The following is a 25,451-nucleotide window of genomic DNA, read 5'->3' as shown; positions in this document are numbered from 1 at the left end:
CTTATCTTTATGAAACACCATGTACGGGGGCTTGAAGGTCAGGGTCCTGAGTTCCAAGACCTGCCTAGCTGACGTGATAGCAACCAGGAAGGCCACCTTCTACGAGAGGTGTGACCAGGAGCACATGGCTAGTGGCTCAAACAGGGGCTCCGTGAGATGAGCCAACACCAGGTTTAGGTCCCACTGCAGGACTGGGGGCCTAACATACTGGAAGAGACGATCCAGCCCTTTAAGGAATTGGCCAGTCATAGCATGGGAGAATACCGTGTGGCCCTGCACCGGTAGATGGAAGGCCGATATGGCTGCCACGTGCACTTTGACTGACAAGGGTGCCAGGCCCTGGGCTCTGAGGTGAAGGAGGCAGTCCAGAATAAACTGGATTGGGGTGGCTTCCAGGGAAACGCCCTGCTCATCTTCCCATATGGAAAACCGAGACCACCTTGCCAAGTAGGCTCAACATGTGGAGGACCACCTGCTTTGTAGGATGTGCTGAACCCCTTCCAAGCACGTCCTTTCCTCCCTACCTAACCATTGAGCAACTGTGCTGTGAGGTGGAGTGCTGCTAGGTTGGGGTGGAGGCAGTGGCCCTGGTCCTGGGAGAGTAGTACAGGTGGGATGGCAATGGCCACAGTGGGGCAACTGCCAGGCCAGTGAGGGTCCCGTACCAATGCTGCCTGGGCCATGCCGGAGCAATCAGAAGGACCTGGGCTTTGTCCATCTTTATCTTTTCCAGGACCTTGCTGATCAGTGGGAACGGAGGAAAGGCATAGAGAAACTGGCATGACCAGGACCGGAGGAAGGCTTCGGAGATAGTGCCCCATCCCAGCACCTCCCCTCAGCCCCCAGAGCAGAACTAGGGACAGCAACTGTTGTGCCGAGTTGTGAACAGGTCCAGCTGGGGAGTTCCCCACACTTGGAAAAGTCTGTGCACCACCTCTGGGTGGAGACACCACTCGTGCAGAGAGAAGTCCCAGCTCAAGTGATCTGCCTGGTTGTTCCAGACGCCCGGCAGTTCCAGGCACCCAATAGGTGGTAGGCCTGTAGGCAGGTGTCATGGGCTATACAAAAGTCCCATAGCCTGAGGGCTTTGCGACAGAGGATCAGGCCCTGCCTTGCCTGTTAATATAGAACATTGAGACAGTGTTGTCCTTGAGGATCCTGACCACCTGGCCCTCCAGGTGCAAGCGGAAGGCCACGTATGCCAGCTGTACCACTCTGAGCTCCTTGATGTTTATATGGAGGATCAGATACTGAGCCGACCACAGACATTGGGTCTGAACGTTCCCCACATGGGCCCCCCATCCCAGGTCCGAAGCGTTGGAAACCAGTTCCAGCAACGGGGCCCTGCCTCTTAATGGGACCCCTTGGAACATGTTTCTCGGGGAGGACCACCGCCATAGGGAGGTGATCACTGGCTCGGGCACTGTGAGGACTTTGTCCATGCTGTCCCTGGCCTGGGAGAACTCTGAGACCAACCAGAGCTGGAGGGGCTTCATCCTGAGTCTGGTGTGATGGACCACATACCTGCACGCCGACATGTGACCCAAGAGCTGGAGGCACGCTCTAGTTGTTGTAACTGGAAACCTTGTGACCGCATCAATGAGCCTCTTCAGGGTCTCGAACCTGTCCAGTGGGAGGGAAGCTCTGGCCAATGAGGCATCCAGGACCGCCCCGCTGAATGCTATGCATTGTACTGGGACTAAAGTGGACTTGGTGTTGTTTACCAACAGGCCCAAAGTGGCACACATGGACAGACGGAGCGCCACGTGATCTTGCACCTGCGACTTGAAGCTGCCCTTGACTAACCAGTCATCCAGATGGGGGAAGATCTGGACACTCCCCACCCGGCGCCTGAGGTAGGCCGCCACCACCGACATACGTTTCGTGAATACCCTGGGGACAGGCCAAATGGGAGAACTGTAAATTGGTAGTGTTCCTGCCCCACTGTTAAACGGAGGAAGCGTCTGTGCCCCTTGAATATATGAATGTGGAAGTACACGTCCTGCAGATCGAGGGTGGCATACCAGTCCCCAGGAAGGGGATGATGGAGACTAGGGAGACCATGTGGCACTTGAGCTTCACCATGTACTGGTTCAGGCCTCAGGTCCAAGATGGGCCTGAGCTCCCCTTTAGCCTTTGGGATAAGGAAACAGCGGTAGTAATAGCCCTTGTCTTTGAACTCCCCCAGTAGTGCTTCCATCCCTCCCAGGCCCAGGAGCTGCCCCACCTCCAGCTTGAGCAGAGCCTCTTGTGAGGTGTCCCCCAGGAAGGATGGGGGTGGGAGGTGGTTGGGCGGGGAGGAAGTAAACTGGAGGGTGTAGCCCCAGGAGGTGGTGTTGAGGACCCATTGGTCCGAGGTCAGTCATGACCACTCCAGGAGGAAAGCACACAACCAATTGGAATAGGGAAGCTTTGTTGAGGGTGGATCCCTGATGAGAATTGGCAGGGCACCCCCGGACAGCCCATCAAAACCGCCTTTTCCCCGCTTGCTTGCCCTTGGAGGACCCAGGCTGGGGGGGGAGGCAGGCAGAGACTGCCTCTGTGTGGGCACCTCTTGTAGTCCCACGGCTTCTTAAAAGCGGTCTCATATTTTGACTGGGTGGCCTGAGTGGGAGTCTGCTGCAGCTTGAACTTAGGTTTAGCCAGAGCCGGAACATAGAGACGCAGAGTCTGGAGAGTTGTGCGGGAGTCTTTCAGACCATGCAGCATTGTATCCGTTTGTTCTGCAAACAGAGATTTGCTGTCAAATGGGAGGTCCTGCAGGGAGGTCTACACCTCACTGGACTGCCCCGAGAGCAGGAGCCATGATGCCCTTCTCATGGACATCGCAAAGGCTATGGACCGTGCAGCCCTGTATGCTACATCCGAAGCTGCCTGCAAGGTTGCTCTGGCAGCCGCTGTTGCCCTCCTTCACCAATGCTTTGAACTCTTTCCTGTTGCACTCCTGGAGGGAGTCCTCAAACTTGGGCAGGGAGCCCCACAGATTGAACTCATACCAGCCCAGGAGAGCCTCGTGGTTTGCTACCTGTAACTGGAAGCTCGAGGACGAATACATTTTTCTTCAAAATGAGTCCAGCCTCCTTGAATGGGGTAGGGGCTGGTTGGCCCTGCTGTTCCCTGTGGTTGGCTGACTCAACCACCAGGGAGTTAGGAGCCGGGTGGGCATATAAGTATTCATGCCCCTTGGCGGGTACAAAATACTTGCATTCCACTTTCTTAGAGATGGGGGCCAATGAGGCTGGGGTTTGCCACAGGGCATTTGAAATTTTCGCCACCCCTTCATGGAGAGGCAAGGCCACCCTGCCTGGTGTCAAGGAGGAAAGCACATTAAACAGGGAGTCCAAGGGCTCCTCCATCTCCTCTGCTTAGAGGTGGAGGCTTGATGCCACCCTTTTTAAGAGTTCTTGGTGGGCCCAAAAGTCCTCTTGTGGGACAGAGGGAGGAGCTGCAATCGCTTCATCTGGGGAGGGCAAGGAGGCCGGCATGGTACTTTGGTTGTCCACCGGCACCGGAGGGTCCACTACCTGGTCAGTCTCTGGGCACAGTGCTGAGGATGTACGTCCCACCAACTCCTTCCTTGGAGATCTGGAGAGGGAGGCAGATGGTCCTTCTGAGGCTCCAGCCGCTGAGCGAGCCCACACTGGGGGCTGTGTTGGGGGCCACGGTGCCCACAGGTACCACTGAGCCAGCCATGGGGCCCGGTGCCACTGCACCTGCTGTGCCACCGGCGGAATCATAGAATATTAAGGTTGGAAGGGACCTCAGGAGGTCATCTAGTCCAACCCTCTGCTCAAAGCAGGACCAATCCCCAGAGCTGGCTGTTCAGCCTGGCTGACCTGGACCATCGATGAATGGCTACAAAGGGAGGCTGGGCTGACATACAACCTGCTGCTGTCCTGGGAGGAGCAGTGGCGCCAGGAGCGATGACGACTGCGGGACCATGATCCCAATGTGGAGGACCAGTACCATTGGTAACAGCTGCTCCACGATCAGCTCCGGTGGTGGACCCGCGACAGTGAGACGCCCATCGGTGCCTGGGGATGCCGAATGGGAACGACGTCGACGTTCATGCCGTGACTGGCTGCGATAGCCACTCCAAGATGAGGACCTTTGGCATTGTCTGCCTCGGTCCTGTCGGTGTTCACTCCTCGAGGCGGAGCGGTGCTGATAGTCTCAGTCAGATGGAACCTAAGCAGACAGCCTGGTGGGCATTGAGGGCGATCCACGTTGACTCTGCCCTGAACGGTTGCTGGGTGGTGAACGGTGTCGGGAACGTTCCCTCGAGCAAGACCGGTACCAAGCTAGGGGTGACTGCGGAGATCCCAGTGGCGGCTTGCCTCTGAAGTGCAGGACTGACATCGGCGGTGCTCCTGGTACCAGCATGGACATAACATCCTGGGCCGCCTGCAGGGCCTCCAGTGCCGAGAGCATCTGGACATCCGGAGAGGCCTGCTCTGAATGGGCTGGGCTACTCTGTTCGACTTGAGTTAGAGGGCCTAGAGGCCGGTGGGGATCGAGGACTGCCCGACGTGGGCCTAGCCTCTGTCCCAGGTTTACTCCGGTGCTGTGGCGAAGAAGGTCTCTTCCTAGCCTTCCAGGCATGCCCCGGGAAGCAGTGCTGACTAGTTGATGGCGCCGAAGGGTTGCCGCGCACCGACACTGTGGGGCTTGGTGCCGACTCATAACGGCAGGCCGGAGCCGGGGTCAGTGCCGACTCCATGAGGATAGCCTAGAGCCTAATGTCTCTCTCTTTTTCAGTCCGAGGCTTAAACAACTTGCAAATGTTGTAGTGATTGCGGAGATGGGTTCCCCCCAAACAGCGTAGGCAGTCCGCGTGCGGATCACTCAATGGCATAGACCACCTACAAGTGTCACACGACTTAAAACACAGGGCACGGGGCATGCCTCGGCCTGGGCACTCAAACTAAAAAAAACTAAAACTAGAACTAACTAACTGCAGGTACCATATACTGAATGAACAAGCAGTTTTGGGGATGAGTCACAACAAAGCTGGAGCAGAGCAGTTCCGAAGCACCTTCAATGGCAGCAAGAAGGAACTGAGGGTGGGGGGAGTGTGCAGCACCCTTTATACCGCACCGTGGAGGCGCCACTCCCGGGGTCACTGGGGCGCCCCCCTATGGGTACTGCTAGGGGAAAAACTTGCAGCACCAGTGCACGTGGCAAGCACGCACACCTATTGTGGAATACACGAGTAATCACTCGAAGAAGCAGCTAATATTGAGACAATATTTTAAAAGGGTAAATGGGATGACCCAGGTAATTATACACCTGTCTGTCTGACAGCAATCTCAGACAAGATAATGGAGCAGCTCAGACCAGACTTGATTAATAAAGAATTAAGGGAAGGTAATAAAATTAATGCCAATCAACATGGGTTTATGGGAAATAGATCCCAAACTGATTTTTTTTTAAATGAGATTACAAGTTTGGTTGATAAAGATAATAGAGTTGATATAACAGACTTCTGTAAGGTATTTCACTCAGTATGGCATGACAATTTGATTAAAAAATTAGAATGATATAAAATTAACATAGCACACATTAAATAGATTACAAATGTAATTGTAAGCAGGGAGTCATCATCAAATGAGTGTGCTTCCAGAGGGGTTCTTCAAGGATTAGGGTTCTTGACTCTATGTTATTTAATCTTTTTATCAATGACTTGGGAGAAAACAAAATCATCACTGATATAGTTTGCAGATGACAAAAATTGGGGGAGTGGTATATAATGAAGAGGGCAGGTCATTGATGCAGTCATCTGGATCTCTTTGTAAGCTGTGTGCAAACAATATACACTTTAATATAGCTAAATGTAAATGTAGACATCTAGGAACATAGGACTTAGGCCATATTTACAGGATGGGGGATTCTATCCTGGGAAGCAGTGACTCTGAAAAAGATTTGCTGGTTGTGCAGATAATCAGCTGAACATGAGCTCCCAATGCAATGCTGTGGCCAAAAGGCTAATGCAGTCCTTGGATACATAAACTGGGGAATCTTGAGTAGGAGTCGGAAGGTTTTTACCTCTTTCTTTGACACTGGTGCAACTGCTTCTGGAATACTGTGTCCAGAATTCAAGAAGGATGTTGATAAATTGGAAAAGGTTCAGAAAAAAGCCACAAGAATGATTAAAGGATTAGAAAATATACCTTATAGTGATAGACTCATGGAGTTGAATCTATTGAGTTTACAAAGAGAAGATTAAGGAGTTACTTGATTACAGTTTGTAAGTACATAAATGGAGAATGAATATTTGATAATGAGATCTTCAGTCTAGCAGACAAAGGTATTACAAGATCCAATGGCTGGAAGTTGAAGCTAGACAAATTCAGACTGTAAATAAGGTGTACATTGTTAACAGTGCGGGTAACCAATCGGTGGAACGGTTTACCAAGGTTCATGGTAGATTCTCCATCACTTGAAATTTTTAAATCAAGGTTGGATGTTTTTCTAAAAGATGTGCTCTAAAAATTAATTTGGGAAAATTCTATGGCCTGTTTTATACAGTGGTCAGATTAGATGGTCACAGTGGTCCCTTTTGGACTTGGAATCTATAATCTGTGAATGACAAAGATGATTTGGGGAAGTGGCCAATGGACCCACTACTATACAGATCCACATATCTAAATCCTACATGTAAGGGAGGTCATGCAGCCTTGGTTACTATAGCCAACCATAGCTGATGGACAGCTGCTCTGCATCATCACCTAATTGGAGGGTGAGGAGAGAGAACACCTTCAGCTTCCTTGAGCAAAGCCAAGTTACTTAGCAGCACTTGCCAATTTATATAAACTGGCCCTACATAGTTTTCAAGTTTACTTTCAAATCCCTAAAAATGTGTACATCTTGTGGGATTTCACTGTGGGATACTGCACTGCATCCTCTTTTTTCAAGCGTGTGCTCATTTTCTGAGCAAATGACCACCAACTGCAGAATACATTGTACCCTTCATTACCAACCGCAAGAGATGCTGCTGTAATATCACCCTTTAGAGGAAGCATCTACATTACTTTAAATTCCCTCCCTTCTTCCCCCAAATCCCAACCTTGATTCAGTAAAGATCCTGTGACACTTAATGGAAAAAAAAACACATTGTATTTGATTTACAATTAACAGGATTTACAAATGACAAAAAACATATTAGCAATGAAAATATGATGGATGTCTTTGTTGATCAGGGAGTAGCAGGCACAGTGTCTTTGATGCAGCATTCTTATGTACCTCGGTCCTAAAAAAATGGAAAGTAACTTATGTCCCAGCCATGCTCAGTAATGTCTATAAATGGATGCAAACAAGTCTATTATGTTTTTTTTGTTTTAAAGAACTGGATTGGGCTGGGAAAGTGACCCTGTGATGAGACCCTTGACTTTTAGAAAATTAGGGGAAGGCCATTCAATTCAGAAGTTTGAGGATATTTTCAAAAAGGATAAAAATTAACAGAAGTTAAACTCACTGTTGGATAGAAAACAGGGAAGAGAGAGAGGGCAGCAGAAACTGCAGCATCTTGCCAAGAATCAGCAGAGTTCAAGTGCTCAGCAGGCAAAAAAGCAACAATGAAAGGGAATTAGTGCACATGGCAGAACTACATTAAAATGCTACTTGAACTGCCAAAAAACTGAGAGACAAGAATGAAAAAGTTCTCTGATGTGCAATACAGCAATTGAAGAAAACGTACCTAGCTTTTCAAATTGTATAGAACTTATATCGTAAATACACCTTTTGACAAGTAATTTTAATTTTCACTGCTATTGGTTATGATGTATATTCGATCAAATGCAGCATTCCAAGGCTTGATTGAGTGGTATTTAGCTATATGGATATAAGATTTTTCTAGTATCATTACTAGTATTTTACATCACAAGTACAATAAAAAAACAAGTGGTAGTTTTTCTAGACAGTTCCAAGATTCAAATAAAAAGAACCAGAACCATTCTGATAAAAGATATTATACATAACAATCATGTTAAACAGTACACTCTTGGCAAGCAACTAATTACAGGCATTCTGCTGGTCATGTTTTTCACAAAAAGAGTCATTCAATAGCACATAAATATTTTTTTCTGATCTGCTTCTCTTTACAAAACTGTTCCTCAGATTCACAGAATTAATACAAGTAAGGCACATTAGCATATATTGTAAAACTCACAATAAAAATAAAAGGTTGTAAAGTTTTACGGGATAATTTCCTTTGCAGTGATTTCTGAATCAAATTGGAAGTTAATCATCAGAACCTTTCCACAGGGGTAACAGAACTATATTACTCCCATCACAATGAAGTGTGGTGGGTATGATACCACGCATTACCATGGCCAGGAGTAGTTAATTTACTGAGAAATAGTGTATGGTACCAAAGCTCATCCCAAGATCTTAAAGAAAAATCATAGCAGTCAGGACATTTACTATGTTCATTATGAGTGTAATATAGCCAGTGATTTCAGAGCTATTAGGAAATTAATTTCCAGTTATCGACTTAAGAGGGGATATTGCATCTGTTTCTTCAAATATGCTACCGTTTTTCCAAGTACAAATATTGCTTAAAATATAAAGGATGCTATAGTATTGAATTTACTTGCATAATGATTCTAAAATGCTGATGTTTCAGATTGTACTATTTGATTAAATGAACTATAATTCTCCCCCCAAAGGACGCTTTTCCCCACAGATGATTCATTTACACACAATACAGATTTTAATTAGAAGCATAATTTACAGTAAAAATTCTTTACATTACAGCTCTGCTATCAAAAACATGAAATCTTTCATTTAAAGTTGTAATTATACATTAAAAAATAGAACACTATTTCCTTAACAGGAAGAATGAATTTAAACATCTTCAGATCAGATTTCTTTAGTGTGGCTTTTTAATCAAAGGTCAGTCACTTTATTCTCTAATGCAGCTGCTATCTGCTGTAAACGGAAGGCAAGCTGCATTTTTTGTGCAGCTGGGTCCTCTTCAAGTGCATTTATAATCTGGAAGAAACAGAAACAGAATGCTCAGAACAAGTCAGTCGGCATCTAGGTTGCTACATCAAGTATTTAACACTACTTTGGTTTTCAGAGTGTATGCATGTACTAAATACTTTTCCTTCGTTGTGCCCCTCTGCTCCATTCTTCCAGTGAAGATTCTGTCTCCAGCCCTTTATCTATATAGGTTTTTATAATATCTCCCATCACTGTGGTATTGGAGTGAGTTTAGAAAGTAAAACTGTAGATTTTTAATGTACTACCTATAAACAATGGAGCATTTGTTTAATAATGATTATTTATTCCAATAACAACTTTTACTTCTGTTGCACCTTTCATCCTAGGCTTGCAAAGTCCTTTACAAATATGAATCAATCAATCTCCACCCCTGAGAGTTGTGCACATTACTCCAGCTATTACTGACTGCAGGATGGCTCCTGGTGGCCACAGCCAGCCAGCATAGATTAGAGAAACTCCAAGGCTGGTCTGAATTAAAGAATGTGACCAGTTCTGTAGTGGTTCCTAAGTCAGGGAGTTGTGGGCAGCTCTTTTATGGCTTTTTCTGGATATAGCTGAGAATCTTGTTCAATGTCTTATAGTCTAAATAGCATGGAGATGGCCAAAGAGTGGTATCCTATGACGTGGTATTCTACGACATGGCCTATGATATGCAGAATGCCAAAGAACAATCCAAAGAGACTAATTATAAAAGCTCGGGATGGAAGAGGCAAATAGGTCATTTAATCTATTCCACTTGCTGTGAAAGGGCTGTTCCCAAAATACATTTCCTAGGGCTTTTAATGTCAAATGTCTCAGACAATGCCATTTCCACCACATTCTTTTGGAAACTACCTCGCAATCTAATAGTTTAGGAGGGGTAATGACATAGTAACAATGTTTCTTTTAAAAAAATTACCTTCTGAACACAAGTTAGAAGTTGTAAACAGACAAAAACAAAAAGGACTTTACTTATGTTTAAATGCCAATTTGTTAGAAGTGCAAGAACTTTAAAAATCCAGTGTCCTTGTCACTATTTAAGCTTTTTATTTACATTTTGTTCTTTTTTCAACTTAGATAATGAAAAATCAATGAAGTCAGTATCACTCTTGTTAATCGTTTCTCTTTCAGGGGCTTAGTGTTTCTTGCAATGTTAAGGTTCCAAACACTGCAGGAGACTTGTCTAAAAAACAATTGTTATTTAAACATCTTAAACATTTTGTTTTAATGTGGAAACATTTCTGAGACTTCGATTTTATAAACACTTATTACAAAATTTAAATTCAGCCAAATTTAAGTGGACATCTTTCCTTTAAATTAATCTCTTTCCATCTAGTTTTAGCTCCTTTGCCCTGGCTAAATCTCCTTGGTGAATTTTTTAACTAATAAAAAAGGCACTCTTCATATACTTATGGACAATTGAAATGTACCCACTTAGTCAATGTCTCACACCACACAGATTAACGCAGTGCACTGCATACTGGGAATGGTAGTTTCAGTGTAAAGGATGAGGGCAGCTACAAAATACTGCAATTTATGCAATTTAAATTTTTCACAGAAATTAAATTTGCTTTGTTTAATGCAAATTCGCTGTGGGCAGGTTGTCAAGATGGCTTTCTGGGAGAATACCCATGGTACCATACAAATGCTGCTTCTGTGCAGTTCTACGCAAAAGGAAATTATAACATCTGCTGTTCTACAGCAAAAATGTTTAACATGTTTAGCATTTTTGCTGGCCTTCAATTGAGGGACTAATCTTCAGCTGCAGCCCATGCATGAGTCGAGACTGCAATTTAGGAGTGGAGATACGGGGGCAAGAAAAATGTTGCTTTAAGTTTCTTTTGTACTTCTTAATCCTGGGCTCTCTGTATACCAGGCCAGTCAATTGGTGTAACATCAAAGGCTGCTCTAAATTACAGTGGTTACCAGTGGTGGGGCATTGCCATGAGCTGGGCCATCTTGTCCTTGACCATTCTACAAACACCAGTCACACTCCTGCGGCTGGCACAGGAACTGCTAAGCTGGTTCTATACCACTGGGGGATCCCTGCCTACTGAATTAACCCTCCCATGTCTGGCTATGCCAACTTTCAAGTTGCTTTAGGCCAGTGGTGCTGTGTAAAGCAGCCACAGTGCAGCTGAGGACGAGGCCTGTTGCCTTTAATGTGAAGCATTAGTAAAACCCCAAACTGCACTTTGGTGTGGGGCAAATGGACTAGAGAAATCACATATGCCAAGTTCCTTTCAGATTCAGCATCTGTTCTTATTGGCTTTGATTTAATTCCAAGACTTCCTAGAGACATTCATCCCCATGGAAACCCTTGAATGGAAGTTTCTCTCTCCTTTTTTGCTCTCAGAGTAAAACTTAAGAGACCAGTGGGCCATCTACATCCTAGTGTGTTTTTTTCTCCTCAATAATGCTTCTAGGATCCAAGAAAAATTTTGAATAGACTCCACAAGCATGCTTTTGAATCAGCCCATTGTCAAGAGCTATTCTACCCAAGTTTACCTTGGTCAGGCATTTTGTTTGCGATGACAAAACAGAGATTGTAGCATGCATGTAAGTTGCAAGTAGAATTTAACTAATAAAAAAGGCACTCTTCCATCTTTACAGGCAAAACAAGTTTAATGGGCCATTCCTAATATAAAGTACTGGGGTTTGACACTCAGTTTATCTTCTACAATTGCTCTTTTCCTGTTGGCATTGTTAGGTTGCAAGTAGGATGGGAAGAGCACTGAAGGGTAAATGTTAGTTTTGACCACTGAAAAGGCCACGTCATTTCGGTGGTCTGAACTGAAAAGAGAAGTTCATTATTTAGCACTACCCTTACCCGGTTATCTGAGGGTATGTCCGCACTGCAGTTAAAAACCTATGCTTGGCAGACAAGCTGATTCAGGCTTGGGCTAAGAGGCTGTCTAACTGCAGTGTAGACATTCGGGATTGGGCTGGCGCCCGGGCTCTAGGACCCTGCGAAGTGGGAGGGTCCCAGAGTTCAGGTTGCAGTCCAAGCCTGAATGTCTACACCACAGTGGAAAAGCCCCTTAGCCCGAGTCAGCTGGCACAGACCAGCTGCGAGTATCTAACTGCAGTGTAGACACACCCTGAGGGTTCTCAAATCAATTATCTGGCTTACACTGATTTGTAGCCATTACGACTAGTCTCTCATAGCATATTAAATATTTATATTATTCAAATAAGGAACTTACCTCATCGTAGTATTTGTTAGTATACTGGTAGAGCTGGTGTAGAGCCACAAGTGTATTTAAAGAATCTGTGTGCGCCTAGTAATTTAAAAGAAAAAAAATGTCAAATATAGTCTTGGCTATTTAACAATCATAACCAAACACATACATAAATACCAGGTACAGTATAATTATTTCTGCAGACTCAAGCTTTGGATCTTAAAACATTAGATAGGTGACTGGATGGGGTTGGAAGAGAGAGGGAGGGAGGATTAGAAATCTTGTTTGATGATTTTCAGCATTCACATGTCAAGATTTTCCTGCTGCAGCCTTTCCAGCCAGCACGCAACTCTCCCAAATAAAGGAGGTGGAAGAGTATTTTGAGTTACAGTATTAGTCAAACAACAGATTTAGGCTCAGACATCTGCTAACTATATGGGCACGCATTGGTGAAACACAGTTAAAATCTGCATAGTGTTCAAGGTACTACAGATTGGTTCTGTCAGTGCCACATGCATATGAAATCCTTTTCTTTCAAGCTTTTAACAGTTTGAAACAATTCACACTAAGCTATAGCAAAAGTGAAAGTCATCAAGGCTTGGAGCACATGTGCATTTACAAGAATCATTCAAATTATAAAGTATCAGAGAGGTAGCCGTGTTAGTCTGGATCTGTAAAAGCAGCAAAGAATCCTGTGGCACCTTATAGACTAACAGTGGGGTAAGTCTGTTAGTCTATAAGGTGCCAAAGGATTCTTTGCTCAAATTATAAAGGTGGTAAGAGAGCTTCTAAATCATCATTAAGGCTGAGATTTTGTCACAGGTATTTTTTATTCAAGTCAGGGACAGACTGTGGGCAATAAACAATAAACCATGGAAGCCCAGAGCCTCACCGGCCAGGGCTGAAGTCACGGAATCCGTGACCTCTGTGACAGACTCGTAGCCTTATTCATCATATAGGGAGAATTTTACACTATGTCTTTTCTTAAAAATATAAAACCTTTGACTCCTCTAAAGAACAGGCCATAACCTAAAGAAACTCCATCACCTAAACACATTGGGCTTGATTCTCCATTGCCATTGTACCCCACTATAGTCAGATACACCTGTGCAAAGGAAATGCAGAGGAATGCTGCTACCAGTGTCAATGACTACCCAAGGTGCAGAAAAGTGGAGAACCATACCAGTTCTTTCTTGATTTTATACTAGTGTTCCTTATAAATTATTTCTAGGTCTAGTCAAAACCTTTTGAATTTTGCTGTCACTCCAATTTGGAACAAAACAAAAAATTCAAAATTTGCCACAGAACAAAAATTCTGGGGCTGGAGCCAGAGCCACTGCTGTGTCCCCCTGTCCTGTGGCTTTAGCAGGGTCTGGAGCTGGGGCTGTGCCCTCCTCTGGCAACAGGGCTGGGGCTGAGAGTCCCCTCCATGGGGATCCAGGTGTCATTCTCCCTCCCCTCCTCCTTTCGCCACCCCCTTATTGTTTTTAGTAAAAATCACAGACAGGTCAGGACTCCCGTGAGTTTTGTTCATTGCCCACGGCCTGTCCATGACTTTTACTAAAAATAACCATGACAAAATCTTAACCTTAGCAATGGATTACTCCACATCAATGTAACAAAAATTAGTAACATAAGCCTCTCTTGCCTTGTAAGAAACCCCTACACATTCAAATGCCAGTTCATTTCTGGGATCTTTCAATTTTGCTGTGGCATTGCACTGTGAACTCTCAATCTCTCCAACACTATAAACAAAACCAATCCATAGGAAATGCAGAATGAAAAACTATTCAACAGTGCTGACATTTTCCCCACAATCAGCGTGAAAAACCAAACACTCCGCTGGGTCAGTTAAAATGTGTTTGAGACAGTTACCACTCTTGATATTCTTATCATATTCGTATAAATCAATATTTCAAAAGCCACATGAAGCATAATATATTATGTCTAACCAAGAGGGTTTCAGAGAGGTGTGGCATTATTCATCAGCTGCTAGTGGACACTGTGAACCCATGCAGAGATGACAATGAACACTAGTATTTTCAGGACGAGAATGCTTGTTTCACACTTACCCTGGAAATCTCTGCTAAATGAGTATTCATGTCCTGGTCACTCACTTGCACCATCTGACGAATACCTTTGTAGTAACTGCAATGAATTAACATAAACTTTCAACTGGACACAATGGGGAAGTAGAGGGAGGCAGGGGACCCAGGCCCACACTGGAGCTGGAAATTTGCCCTGTTGCTCCTCCATCATGATGAGGTGCTATAACCCCGTGCACTTGCTTGGCCCCCACACCTTCACAGTCCTTCCAGTGCCCATGGACACCAGGCACCCCCAGCCTACGGTGAGAAGTGGAGCAGGGGGCACTGGGAACCCCCAGTCCCCAGGAGGGTAAGGGGATTGGATCTAGGTTTTGGTGTTTGCTGGGGAAGTGAAGACACAGAAGGAAGATGGGTGTGGGGCTCCCAGACCTCTCTCACCCTGGTGGGGATGGTGATCTTCAGCTTGACTGCCTTTCTAGGTAAGAGCTCTGGGTTAGATTTGGGGCAGAGATAATGTGGAGGGAAGAGCACGGGGCTGGATGTGGGGCAGAAGGCAGGGAGTGGGTGTACACCTGGGTGCAGGGGAAGTGAGGGTCTGGGTATAGAGGTAGCAGCTGTGGGGGCTGGCAGCAAGGTAGAGCTCTGGGTCCCCTCCTTAGGAAGATTCTGATTGCGCCCCGGCTTTTATTTAACATGAACTGCACTAGCAGTTTAATGGTAATACTATATTTTGATTTTGTGATTATTTTAAACAGGTTTCCAAATAATAATATAGTAGTTGCTCTACCACAACAGACCAATGGTCCATTTAGCTATCCTGTCTCCCCCTAGTCATTTGTGCCTAACATATTAGAGGATGGTGCACATCACAAAACACGTGGTACCCTACTGTGCAATGCCATGCCATAGGAAGAAATTTGTGGCATCTGGTAGTTATCTTATGCCTTGAAACTTTTGAAGACCTAGGCTCAAACTCTTTCCCATGGCTAAGGTGACTGTAAATGCTATTTTTATTCATATAGATCTCACGTTTTTGAAACTAAGTAAACATATTACCTAAGATCAGAAAATAAAAGAGACAAAGATATTGTTGCTGAAAATGATTTTAGGGTTTAACCCTAGCCAGCTGTGGAAATCTGAACAATCAGACAGATTGTGTAGGCAAAATGGGAGCCCCTGGGAAATTACCTGAAAAAGAGACAGCCAAAATGTGTAATTTAAAATTAAGTGCTGCCAATAACTTATAAACACCTACATAAAATCCCACTCACGTTTCATTTCAACATTTATCACATAGCTTCGGGGAGAAATACCACGATTCTAACTTTTTCAAGAGTATTTTATTTATCTATTTTCAGTGTTTGAAATTTAGGCCTTTTCCCTCCAACGTTAATATTTTCATGGGTAATACTGCTGCTATGCTTGTACACAGAAGCTTAAACCAAGTGACTAAGAATAAACACAAAAAACTTCTCTATATACTTACTCTTCCACCATTTTCTTATAGTTAGAGATCTCTTTTGCATAAAGTAATTTGTTACTTGGAGAATCCTGGAAAATATATAACAGGCACGTTTTGATTATCTAGGAAAACTATCTTCCAGGTTTAGTGTTAATGTACATAATTAAGGCAATGTTTTAATCACGGGTATTTTTAGTAAAAGTCACGGAGAGGTCACGGGCAGTAAACAAAAATTCACGGCCCATGACCTGTCCATGACTTATTAAAAATACCAGTGAATAAAACTTGAGAGGCGGAGGGCTGCCCGGGGCCCCCGCGGGTGCTGGGGAAGGGTGGCCTGGCTGCTTGGAGCGGAGGGTGGGGAGGGAAGAGGGCAGCGGCGCATGGCCTGGGACCCCTGCTGGTGCTGGGGGTGTGCGGGCAGAGAACCTCAGCCCAAGACTCCCGCTGGTGCTCCCTACCTAGCTCTATGCCTCCCCCACCGCCCCAGCAGTAGCAGAGTTTGGGTGTGGGAGGGGGCAGGGGGTTGGGGAACGGGACGGGGTGAGGCAGGCTCTGGTCTACGCTTATCCGGGAGGCTCCCGGAAGCGGCGACATCCCCCTCGCTCAGCTGCTAGGCAGAGGCATGGCCAAGCAGCTCAGCGCGCTGCCTCTGCTTGTAGGCACCGCCCCTGCAGCTCCCAAAGTGAAGCCAGTGCTCTGGGTGGAGGCAGCATGCAGAGCTGCCTGGCCATACCTCCGCCTAGCAGCTGAGTGAGGGGGATGTCGCCGCTTCCAGGGAGCCCCCCAGATAAGCGCTGCCCAGAGCTTGCCTCACCCCGTCCCGTGTCCCAACCCCCTGCTGCTGGGGGAGGGCCCCAAGACTGCCCCAGCAGCAGCCAGTGCGCCTTGGACAGGGTTTGCCTAAGCTGCTCCTGAGCCAGGCACAGCAGCTGTTGCAGAAATCACGGAGGTCACGGAATACATCACTTCCATGACAAACTCACAGCCTTATCAGAATACAACAGAATATACCTTATACAAGGCTCACCCCTTTACACACTTATCAGTACATGTTCATGCACTTTTTAACTTCTTTTGGATATTACTCCTACTTAAACCATCTTTCCTCAGCCTATGGATGGGAATATTTACATCATGAAGAGAATTATGTTTTTGATAAGACATTATTCAGTTTTAAAAATATCTCTATACAATTGACACAAAATCTTTTTGAATTATGGAAGACCTGAAAAAACTGGTCCCTAAATTAGATTTCTCTAAAAACTTTGGGGAACAACATTGTGATCTTATTCACACTGTAAATGTCACAGGGTAAGGTTAGCTACAAACTTTCACCAAACTATTAAATGGCCAAATACTGAGTGATAAATTGAAGGGGTTAAAAAAAAAATCTATCCCAAATCTTCCAGGAATATGCATATTGTCTGTCAAGCATGAACACAGCCATGGTGTGGAATGTAAATCACTTACTCTGCTTAATTTGTGCTCTGTTCTTGTGCAGGCATCCATGAAAGTCTGTGCAATGACTGACAAGGAAGCATCCACTACTTCATGAACGTGAACATCAAAGATAAAATGGGGATTTTTCAATATGTTTACCCAGAATCTAAGTGGCAAACTGCAAAGCAAGCAAAGAGATAAACACACCCTCTTACCCAATGAACATAATACAGGAACCAGAGTTCAGAAAACTAAAATGCATACTTTGCATTTGATCTTCTGAGTACATTTTAGCTCATTTATTACTTCAAATTCTTATATGAACAACTATTTATTGTCTGGTTTCCCTGCTTAAAAACAAAAGCATGTACGTGTCTTACTTTTATAGAAAGAGAGGAGGAGAATGATTACACTTCCCAGAACTCCTCAAGATGGTGTGAGAAAACAAGTGTAATTAGAGAGCATATGTGTTACTTTTATGCCCTTTAATCATCTGGTTAGGGTTTGAATTTTAATAGTTTAGGACAGGTCCCTTTGCCTCTCACTGCTGGCAACTGGGAGCATTACAGGAAATCCCCAGCTCTGGGTGCACTAGGGAAAGATGACAGATAAAAGATAAGAAAATAGAAGGTTTGCAGACAGTTACACTTAAGTAGCTTTGGCTCTATTTCTGCATTTTTTTGCCTTATGGGTAACCTCTTTGATCAATGTAAATAATTGTTTCTATTAAAACCATTCTCAGAGTTACAAATTTATTTCCTTTCCACTTTATCTGTACTTAGAGTACCAGCATTGTTCGTGATTACAGTATTGTTTCTCTTCAGTCTAATTACTATTTTGTTTGAATCCTACCTGTTTGTTTTCCAGATGTGAATGGTATCTTCGTCCTTGAGCTCATGTTTTTCTGCTTGCTCATCAAGAAAGTCAAAGAAGTATTTCACAGCTGGTGGCACGACATGATTTGAGTTGAGTACACTGTGAAAAAAGTTATCTACAAATTGCTGAAGTGTACCCTGAAAGTGTATTAAAAAAAGGAAAATGACATTACAATTGAGCCTGCAGTACAAATGTTGTGTTATCCTAGATTTCTCTCTCCACTTTACACTAATACTTTGTGTTCTGACCATAATCATTGAAGGCCTTGGCCCAGAATGCCAAGGACGCATGATGACAGGCCAGGACAAAGGCAGATTTCTCCTGCAACACACAATGTCCTTTACAACAGCTAAAATAGCAAGGGAGCTGAGGAAAAAATCATATGCTCTGTTTTAAAAAGGATGTGATTTCATAACTATTGCACTGGGAACACAGAAGTGCACACTTTGGACTTGGCAAGTAAGAGAGGAACTAGTTGCTAAGAGTATTAAAATATGAGTATATTTGCAAACTTAAGTTTCCTGTACATATATAATCACCTGATAAATCCTTTGGTAACAACTGCTTTGCAGGTCATCTTTATGATACAGAGAGAACTATGTAATAGCTGAAATCTTATGACTCCAGAACACCTTCTATTAGTATAGTAATAGTGTTTTTGAAAACACATAATTTTACACATCAACTCAAAGTAAAGTAACAAAGCAAATTCTATCAGATATGTCCAACTAGCTCTCTGATTAGAGGCAATAACTGGGTTTGGCATGTCTGCAGTACTGAATCTGGCCCAGGAAAAGCAGCTGGTGGGGGTTTAGTGGATTATAGATTACCCCCACACTGCTTTTCCCCGCATCCCTGCCTTTTCTCCCTATGACTGGAGGGGTGTTAACGGGCCACTTCATCTTGAATGGTCCTTTGAAATACGTGTTAACGATGTAGACTAAAGAATTTGTTCCACCTTGTATTTAGCTAAAACAATCCGAGGACTGGTCTATACTACAGATTTATATCAGCATAACTACATTGCTCAGGGGTGTGAAAAATCCACACCCCTGACCGACATAGCTAAACCAACCTAATCCTTGGCGTAGACTGCTATGCAGGCAGGAGAGCTTGCTACTACCACTCGGGGAGATGGGTTTAACTACACTCTCTCCCGTTGGTGTAGTGCATCTTCATTAAAGTGCTACAGCAGCACAGCTGCATTGGTGCAGCTACAGTGATGCAGTGTTTTTGTAAGCATAGCCCTCCCCTCAGAGTATGTTTCCCAGACCTGAAGAAGAGCTCTGTGTAAACTCAGAAGTTTGTCTCTCTCACCAACAGAAGTTGGTCCAATAAAAGATATTACCTCACCCACCTTTGTCTCTCTAATAACTCAGCATTTTAGTCATCTGAACCTCACAAGGCAAGTTAACCAGCTTCCTTCAAAGAACTGCCTAATAATTTAATAGTAAACCCTACCTTCACAGACAGAAGCCTTGTCAGGTAGATTTCTGTAATAGCTTTGGTTCGTTCTTTTTCTTTCATGCTCCCTCTTTTCGATTTGCCTTCATCAACTTCATCTGCTGGCCGAACTAGATGCCAGACCTTATTTTCATCTTCCAATAGTGCATGCCCTAGAAACAGCAATTGTGATAAAATAACATTAAAAAATATAGTATATGTACATTGTAAGAGACTGAGCTCATTTAACCCACAGATACTTTGTTTTCTTCCACATGTGCAATATTGTCAACTTACCTTCCTTCTCATTCAGGGGATTTAGATGACTTCACTTCTGCCTAATGCACACAGTACTCCATATGAACCAAATCAAAGTGCTAAGTCCTCTATTCTACATAAAGTGAAAGAGGAACTGAAAGTTGCAAGGCACATGGCCAGCACTTATCGTCAAGAGAGAAGAATGGAGGATTTCTGCACTCAGGGGGGACCACAAGAAAAAAGAAATGCAAGTTCAGTCATCTTTGCAAATTACAGTAAGGGTGTATCTGGAGATCTGCATACTGAAAGACTAGAAATGTATCTACAGGGCTGGCTCCAGCTTTTTTGCAGCCCAAGCGGCGGGGGGGAAAAAAAAAAAAAAAGATAACGCCGCCTTCGGTGGCAGCTCTACCGCTCCGCTTCATTCTTCGGTGGCCGGTCCTTCCCTCCGAGACAGACTGGGGGACCCGCCGCCGAATTGCTGCCAAAAACGCAGACGTGCCGCCCCTTTCCATTGGCCGCCCCAAGCACCTGCTTCCTGCACTGGTGCCTGGAGCCGGCCCTGTGTATGTAAGTTTAGTTCAATTAGTACACAACAGAATAAATGTATTATCTGTGAGATTCCAAAGAAAAATTTCAGTGCGTCTGAGTATTTCTTGTGATAAGTCAAATTGACAGTAAATTATTTAAATGTGCAATTAATTTCCTTCTTAAAAAAAAGAGAAAGGTAACTCAGTGCAACAAACTTTATTAATGCACCACTATGTCTGAGAATTTAAATGCATAAATGTGATTCAAAATTATCCTTCCCATAGCAGCTATAACTCAGTTACATTGCACACATATATTTATATTAAGGCATAAAACTTAACAGTAATGAAAAATAATATGTGCAACGGGGCTGAATTGCAGATTTTATGGGAAGCATAAGTTTGAATTTCTGAAGACTTTAGTAGTTTTAAATGCTCAGTTATGCATATAGGCCTAATTCACCACTGCATTACTCCAACTTCCATGGATTTCAGAACATATGTATACTATTACTTTAATGGAACCTTAAGGATTCATCATGGAAAAGAATTAGGAAATGCAAAATTAAGTTTCCCAACAGCTACTCTAACTCAGAATTTTATGGCATATTTTAATATAACAAAAATGGAAATATTGCATAAGCAGAAAGAGAGAGAGTTCCATATGTGCAATCTGGCCAAGGTAATGTTTCTGTTGGAACCTGAACATATATACTCTTGTGTGATATTAGTTATGCAATCAATGTTCCTTTACGATCATTTTTGCCATTTAATTATATTTAATTTTTCCCTCATACTCAATATTTAAGTGGGCTTAATTTGACTTTGAATTTAAGAGATTTGGGGGTAATACGTTCACATGTTACTGAGTTAAATGGGGTGACAAAATATTCATTCCCACTTTTGCTGCTGCAATTATTTCGCTGGAGATAGAAAAAAAGCTTTCATTTTATGTTGCAGCATCTGACTTCACAATGGAACAAGATAGGAATTTAATTATTTTTAGGGCTGTCAAGCGATTAAACATTTATCATGATTAATTGCACTGTTAAACAATAATAGAATACCATTTATTTAAATATTTTTGGATGTTTTCTATCTTTTCAATTATATTGATTTCAATTCAACACAGAATACAACTGTAAAGTGCTCACTTTATATTTATTTTTGATTACAAGTATTTGCACTGTAAAAAACAAAAGAAAATAGTATTTCAATTCACCTAATACAAATACTGTAGTGCAATCTCTTTATCATGAAAGTTGGACTTACAAGTGCAGAATTATGTACAAAAAAAACTGCATTAAAAAATAAAAATGTAAAGTTTTAGAGCCTGCAAGTCCACTCAGTCCTACTTCTTGCTTAGCCAATCGCTCAGACAAACAAGTTTTTTTACATTTGCGGGTGATAATGCTGCCTGCCTCTTGTTTACAATGTCACCTGAAGGTGAGAACAGGCCTTCTCATGACACTATTGTGGCTGGCATCACAAACTATTTATGTGCCAGATACGCTAAAGATTCATATGTCCTTTCATGCTTCAACCACCATTCCAGGGGCCATGCATCCATGCTGATGACAGATTCTGCTTGATAACAATCCAAAGCAGTGAGGACCAATGCGTACTTATTTTCATCTGCCACCAGCAGAAGGTTGATTTTCTTTTTTGGTGGTTCGGGTTCTGTAGTTTCTGCATCAGAGAGTTGCTCTTTGAAGACTTCTGAAAGCATGCGCCACACCTTGTCCCTCTCAGATTCTGGATAGCACTGGATAAACCTTGGGTTGAGTGCTGTAGCTATCTTTAGAAATCTCACATTGGTACCTTCTTTACGTTTTGTGAAATCTGCAGTGAAAGTGTTCTTATAATGAACAACATGTGTTGGGTTGTCATCTGAGACTGCTATAACATGAAATGCATGGCAGAATGCGGGTAAAACAGAATTCTCCTCCAAGGAGTTCAGTCACAAATGTAGTTAACACATTTTTTTAATAAGCGTCATCAGCATGGAAGCATGTCCTCTGGAATGGCGGCCAAAGCATGAAGGGGCATATGAATGCTTATCATATCTGGCACAAATACCTTGCAATGCTGGCTACAAAAGAACCATGCAAATGCCTGTTCTCATTTTCTGGTGAGATTGTAAATAAGAAAGGGGCATTATCTTCTGTAAAATGTAAACAAACTTGTTTGTTTTAGCAATTGGCTGAACAGGAAGTAGGACTGAGTGGACTTGTAGGCTCTAAAGTTTTACATTGTTTTGTTTTTGAGTGCAGTTATGTAACAATTTTTTTCTATATTTGTATGTTGCATTTTCACGATAAAGAGACTGCACTACAGTACTTGTATGAGGTGAATTGAAAAATACTCTATTTTCCTTATCAGTTTTACAGTGCAAATATTTGTAATAAAAATAATATACACTTTGGTTTCAATTATGATACAATACAATATATATGAAAATGTAGAAAAACAGTCAAAATATTTAATTAATTTTCAATTGGTATTGTATTGTTTAACAGTGCGATTAAAACTGATTAACCGTGATTAATTTTTTTTGAGTTAAATCATGTGAGTTAACGGCAATTAATTGACAGCCCTAATTATTTTCAAAAACTTAGAATTTTCAGAATATCATAGAATGCAGCAAAAATTACCGGTGAGCCTCTCTATTGTGATACTTTTTCAGTGCTTGTTATTTACTTCTAAATAGATGACACTAGGCAGTTGTAGTGAAAGCTACCTTAACTAAACCAGCTGCCTGGTTAATGCTCATACTTCTCTGTTTCCTCCCTATGTCCTCCTAATGGTAAAGGAGAAAAATGAGCTTCGGCGTAAACAGGGAGAACCTCATTGAGTTCACTGGGATTACCTACACTTACACTATAACGAAATTTGACACCTTTTCATTTAGTTACATCATAATTGGTTGCTGATAAAATAATTAATATTTCATGGAAAAATCAGGGCTTCATAGAAATGAACAGGACAAGCAGATGAACTTTTAAGATGCAAAATTCCCACTTCATTGCTAAGGACAGCTGCATGAAAGAGGAAGAGAAATGTAGAATATGGAGCAACAAAATATATTAGTATGATTCGTAAATGGAGAAATTTTCAAGAGATTAGTTGCTTTTTAAGTTCTCACCAATAATAAACTAAAAAGTGAATAAAGAAACAAGAGGCAACTCCTTGCCTTTGCAAATCAGGTGATCAATGTGTTTCAAGATGTCAATAGCGAGATGACTCTTACAAAACTGACTCTCCAGGCTTTACTCTTAAAAACCCTTCCTGTCTCTCTGAAATTTCTTCCTTTCCCTGTTTAAAGTAAAATTTTAAGGTAATTAAATACTCATGAGAACAAGGGACTAATTACACTAGACTGATAGACTTTAAGATCGGAAGGAACCATTATGATCATCTAGTCTGACCTCCTGCACATTGCAGACCACAGAACCTCACCGACCCACTCCTTTAATAGACCCATAACCTCTACACTAGCATGAGCCAGACACAGTAGATGCAAGTGCAGTACAAGCTGCCCTATAAAGATTGGCTGTAAACAACTCTGACCTGCAACTCACCTGATACTCCAAATCAGAGTATGTCATGAATAGAGATAGACAGTTTTGCCTAATTACCTAGTTCTGTGCTGCAGAAATAGAAGCTAGTATACAAGCAAACTCATTCTCATTTTTGATCCAAGACAGGAATTGCAATCCTATCTCCACAGCTGAAAGACTTCTGCACTTAATTTACCACAACAACCAGCCCTCTTGTATCTCTCTTGATTAAAGGCTGGGAAACAGAAAGCAAGCAATGTCAGGTTTTAGAACATTTGGACACAATTTTATATTTTTATTTTGGGCAAAACCTATTTCTTTGGCAGTGATTTCCAAAGCAAAATTTAAGTTAATGTGAAATTCTGGTTAAAAAGAAAACCAGTCCTTTTCAAATAAAAAGGAGGAAGACATTTTGTGTGTTCAGGATGTGTAACTCCTTGACTGTGTCATCTAACAGTGAGAGAATGTGTGTGTAAGCCTCTGATCCCTTCCTCTCATTTTTATGCAACACAGTATTTCACAAATCATTGTCCATGATAGCTTTCCAAACAAACAAGTTGGCATGTGATATTTCTAGAAGACCTATGCATTAATGAAAATGCACTGGTGAGGCATGAAATATTGCCTTCCTAGCTTCTGCTGTAAGCTATTTCTTGTGTGGGAGAGGGCATGGGGTGGCAAGAAGACAACAGTTGCCTCCACTCCAGTACTTTACCATTTGAAATTTCACTATAGCTTCTTCTTCACATGACTGAGCTCTCTGCAAAGACACCTGCAGAAGTCTGCTTTCCTCTACCAAGCAGAGTGATGTGTATGATTAAGTAGTTAAATCATGGAATATGGGCCATTTGTTTTCAATAAGCTTCTTCACCCACAACACCTCTGGATGTAATGACATAGCCATAAAGAAAAAAAAGTCAGATCCTCCTTTGCATACGGCTTGGGAAATGAACATATCATACTTCTTCCTTTTGCCAAAACAAACCGCAAGGTGGGGAACGCAGGTCCAAAAGGCTTAACATCTACTCCTCCATACTTAAGAATAAAAAATATATGCAATATTATACTTAATACCCTTGGAAAAGCCTTCTAGATACCCTGCAAAAAGCATTTCAATAAGAGTCCCAAAAGGAAGAGTGTAAAATCTAACTGCATGTAGCACTGCCTGGACTGCTGCCCTGGCCAACTCTCAACATCAATAAAAGTGTGCCAAGCTGCAATTTTATTCAACAGCAAAAATGTACATCAAAGCCACCAGCTGACAGCCATTAGAGATCCCCTGGAAAGATGGACATTTCTGTTATATTGTTTCCATTCCATTATATTTAATAGCTTTCAAGTGTTGTGTGGTCAAACTAAGATCGGCAGATCTGTTAAAGAGATTAAAAACTATTAACTGAAGCTCAGGGTTTAGCATTCTGTGACAGTCACAGAAGCATTTCAGATCAATTCAAAACATGAAGGGAGAATGATCCTGGCAATTACCATGGCATAAATCTAACTTTTATCCATTGTGAAATGACTGAAGAGGAGGAAAAAGACACTGAACATTTAAAATACAACAGACCCAGCACAATAAAGAGTGTTTACAAAATCAGTGTTGCCAGACAAACTTCAATGAGTTTTTAGGTGGAGAAGGAAGGGGACTAAAATGACAAAATAAGTGG

General features: G+C 42.8%; 1 protein-coding gene across 9 annotated transcripts in view; it reads right to left on the bottom strand.

The window, feature by feature from the left end:
* Nucleotides 1-7,097: 7,097 nt before the first annotated feature.
* PLXNB2 (plexin B2) overlaps nucleotides 7,098-25,451 on the bottom strand; it is a 334,226-nt gene continuing 315,872 nt past the window's right edge. For all 9 annotated transcript variants that reach the window (XM_039511911.1, XM_039511906.1, XM_039511917.1 and 6 more), the window contains 7 exons: nucleotides 19,455-19,609; nucleotides 17,970-18,130; nucleotides 17,148-17,295; nucleotides 15,699-15,763; nucleotides 14,237-14,312; nucleotides 12,189-12,263; nucleotides 7,098-8,991 (listed from right to left, as the gene is read on the bottom strand). In XM_039511911.1, coding sequence (XP_039367845.1) covers nucleotides 8,887-8,991; nucleotides 12,189-12,263; nucleotides 14,237-14,312; nucleotides 15,699-15,763; nucleotides 17,148-17,295; nucleotides 17,970-18,130; nucleotides 19,455-19,609 — 785 coding nt within the window. In that variant the 3' untranslated portion in view covers nucleotides 7,098-8,886. The remainder of the gene's footprint in view (nucleotides 8,992-12,188; nucleotides 12,264-14,236; nucleotides 14,313-15,698; nucleotides 15,764-17,147; nucleotides 17,296-17,969; nucleotides 18,131-19,454; nucleotides 19,610-25,451) is intronic.

Source organism: Mauremys reevesii, linkage group 1, assembly GCF_016161935.1.
Source record: "Mauremys reevesii isolate NIE-2019 linkage group 1, ASM1616193v1, whole genome shotgun sequence".
In the NCBI taxonomy this organism is placed as follows: domain Eukaryota; kingdom Metazoa; phylum Chordata; order Testudines; family Geoemydidae; genus Mauremys; species Mauremys reevesii.
Note: the sequence above shows the minus strand (reverse complement) of the source record. Positions and strands in the feature narration are given on the sequence as shown.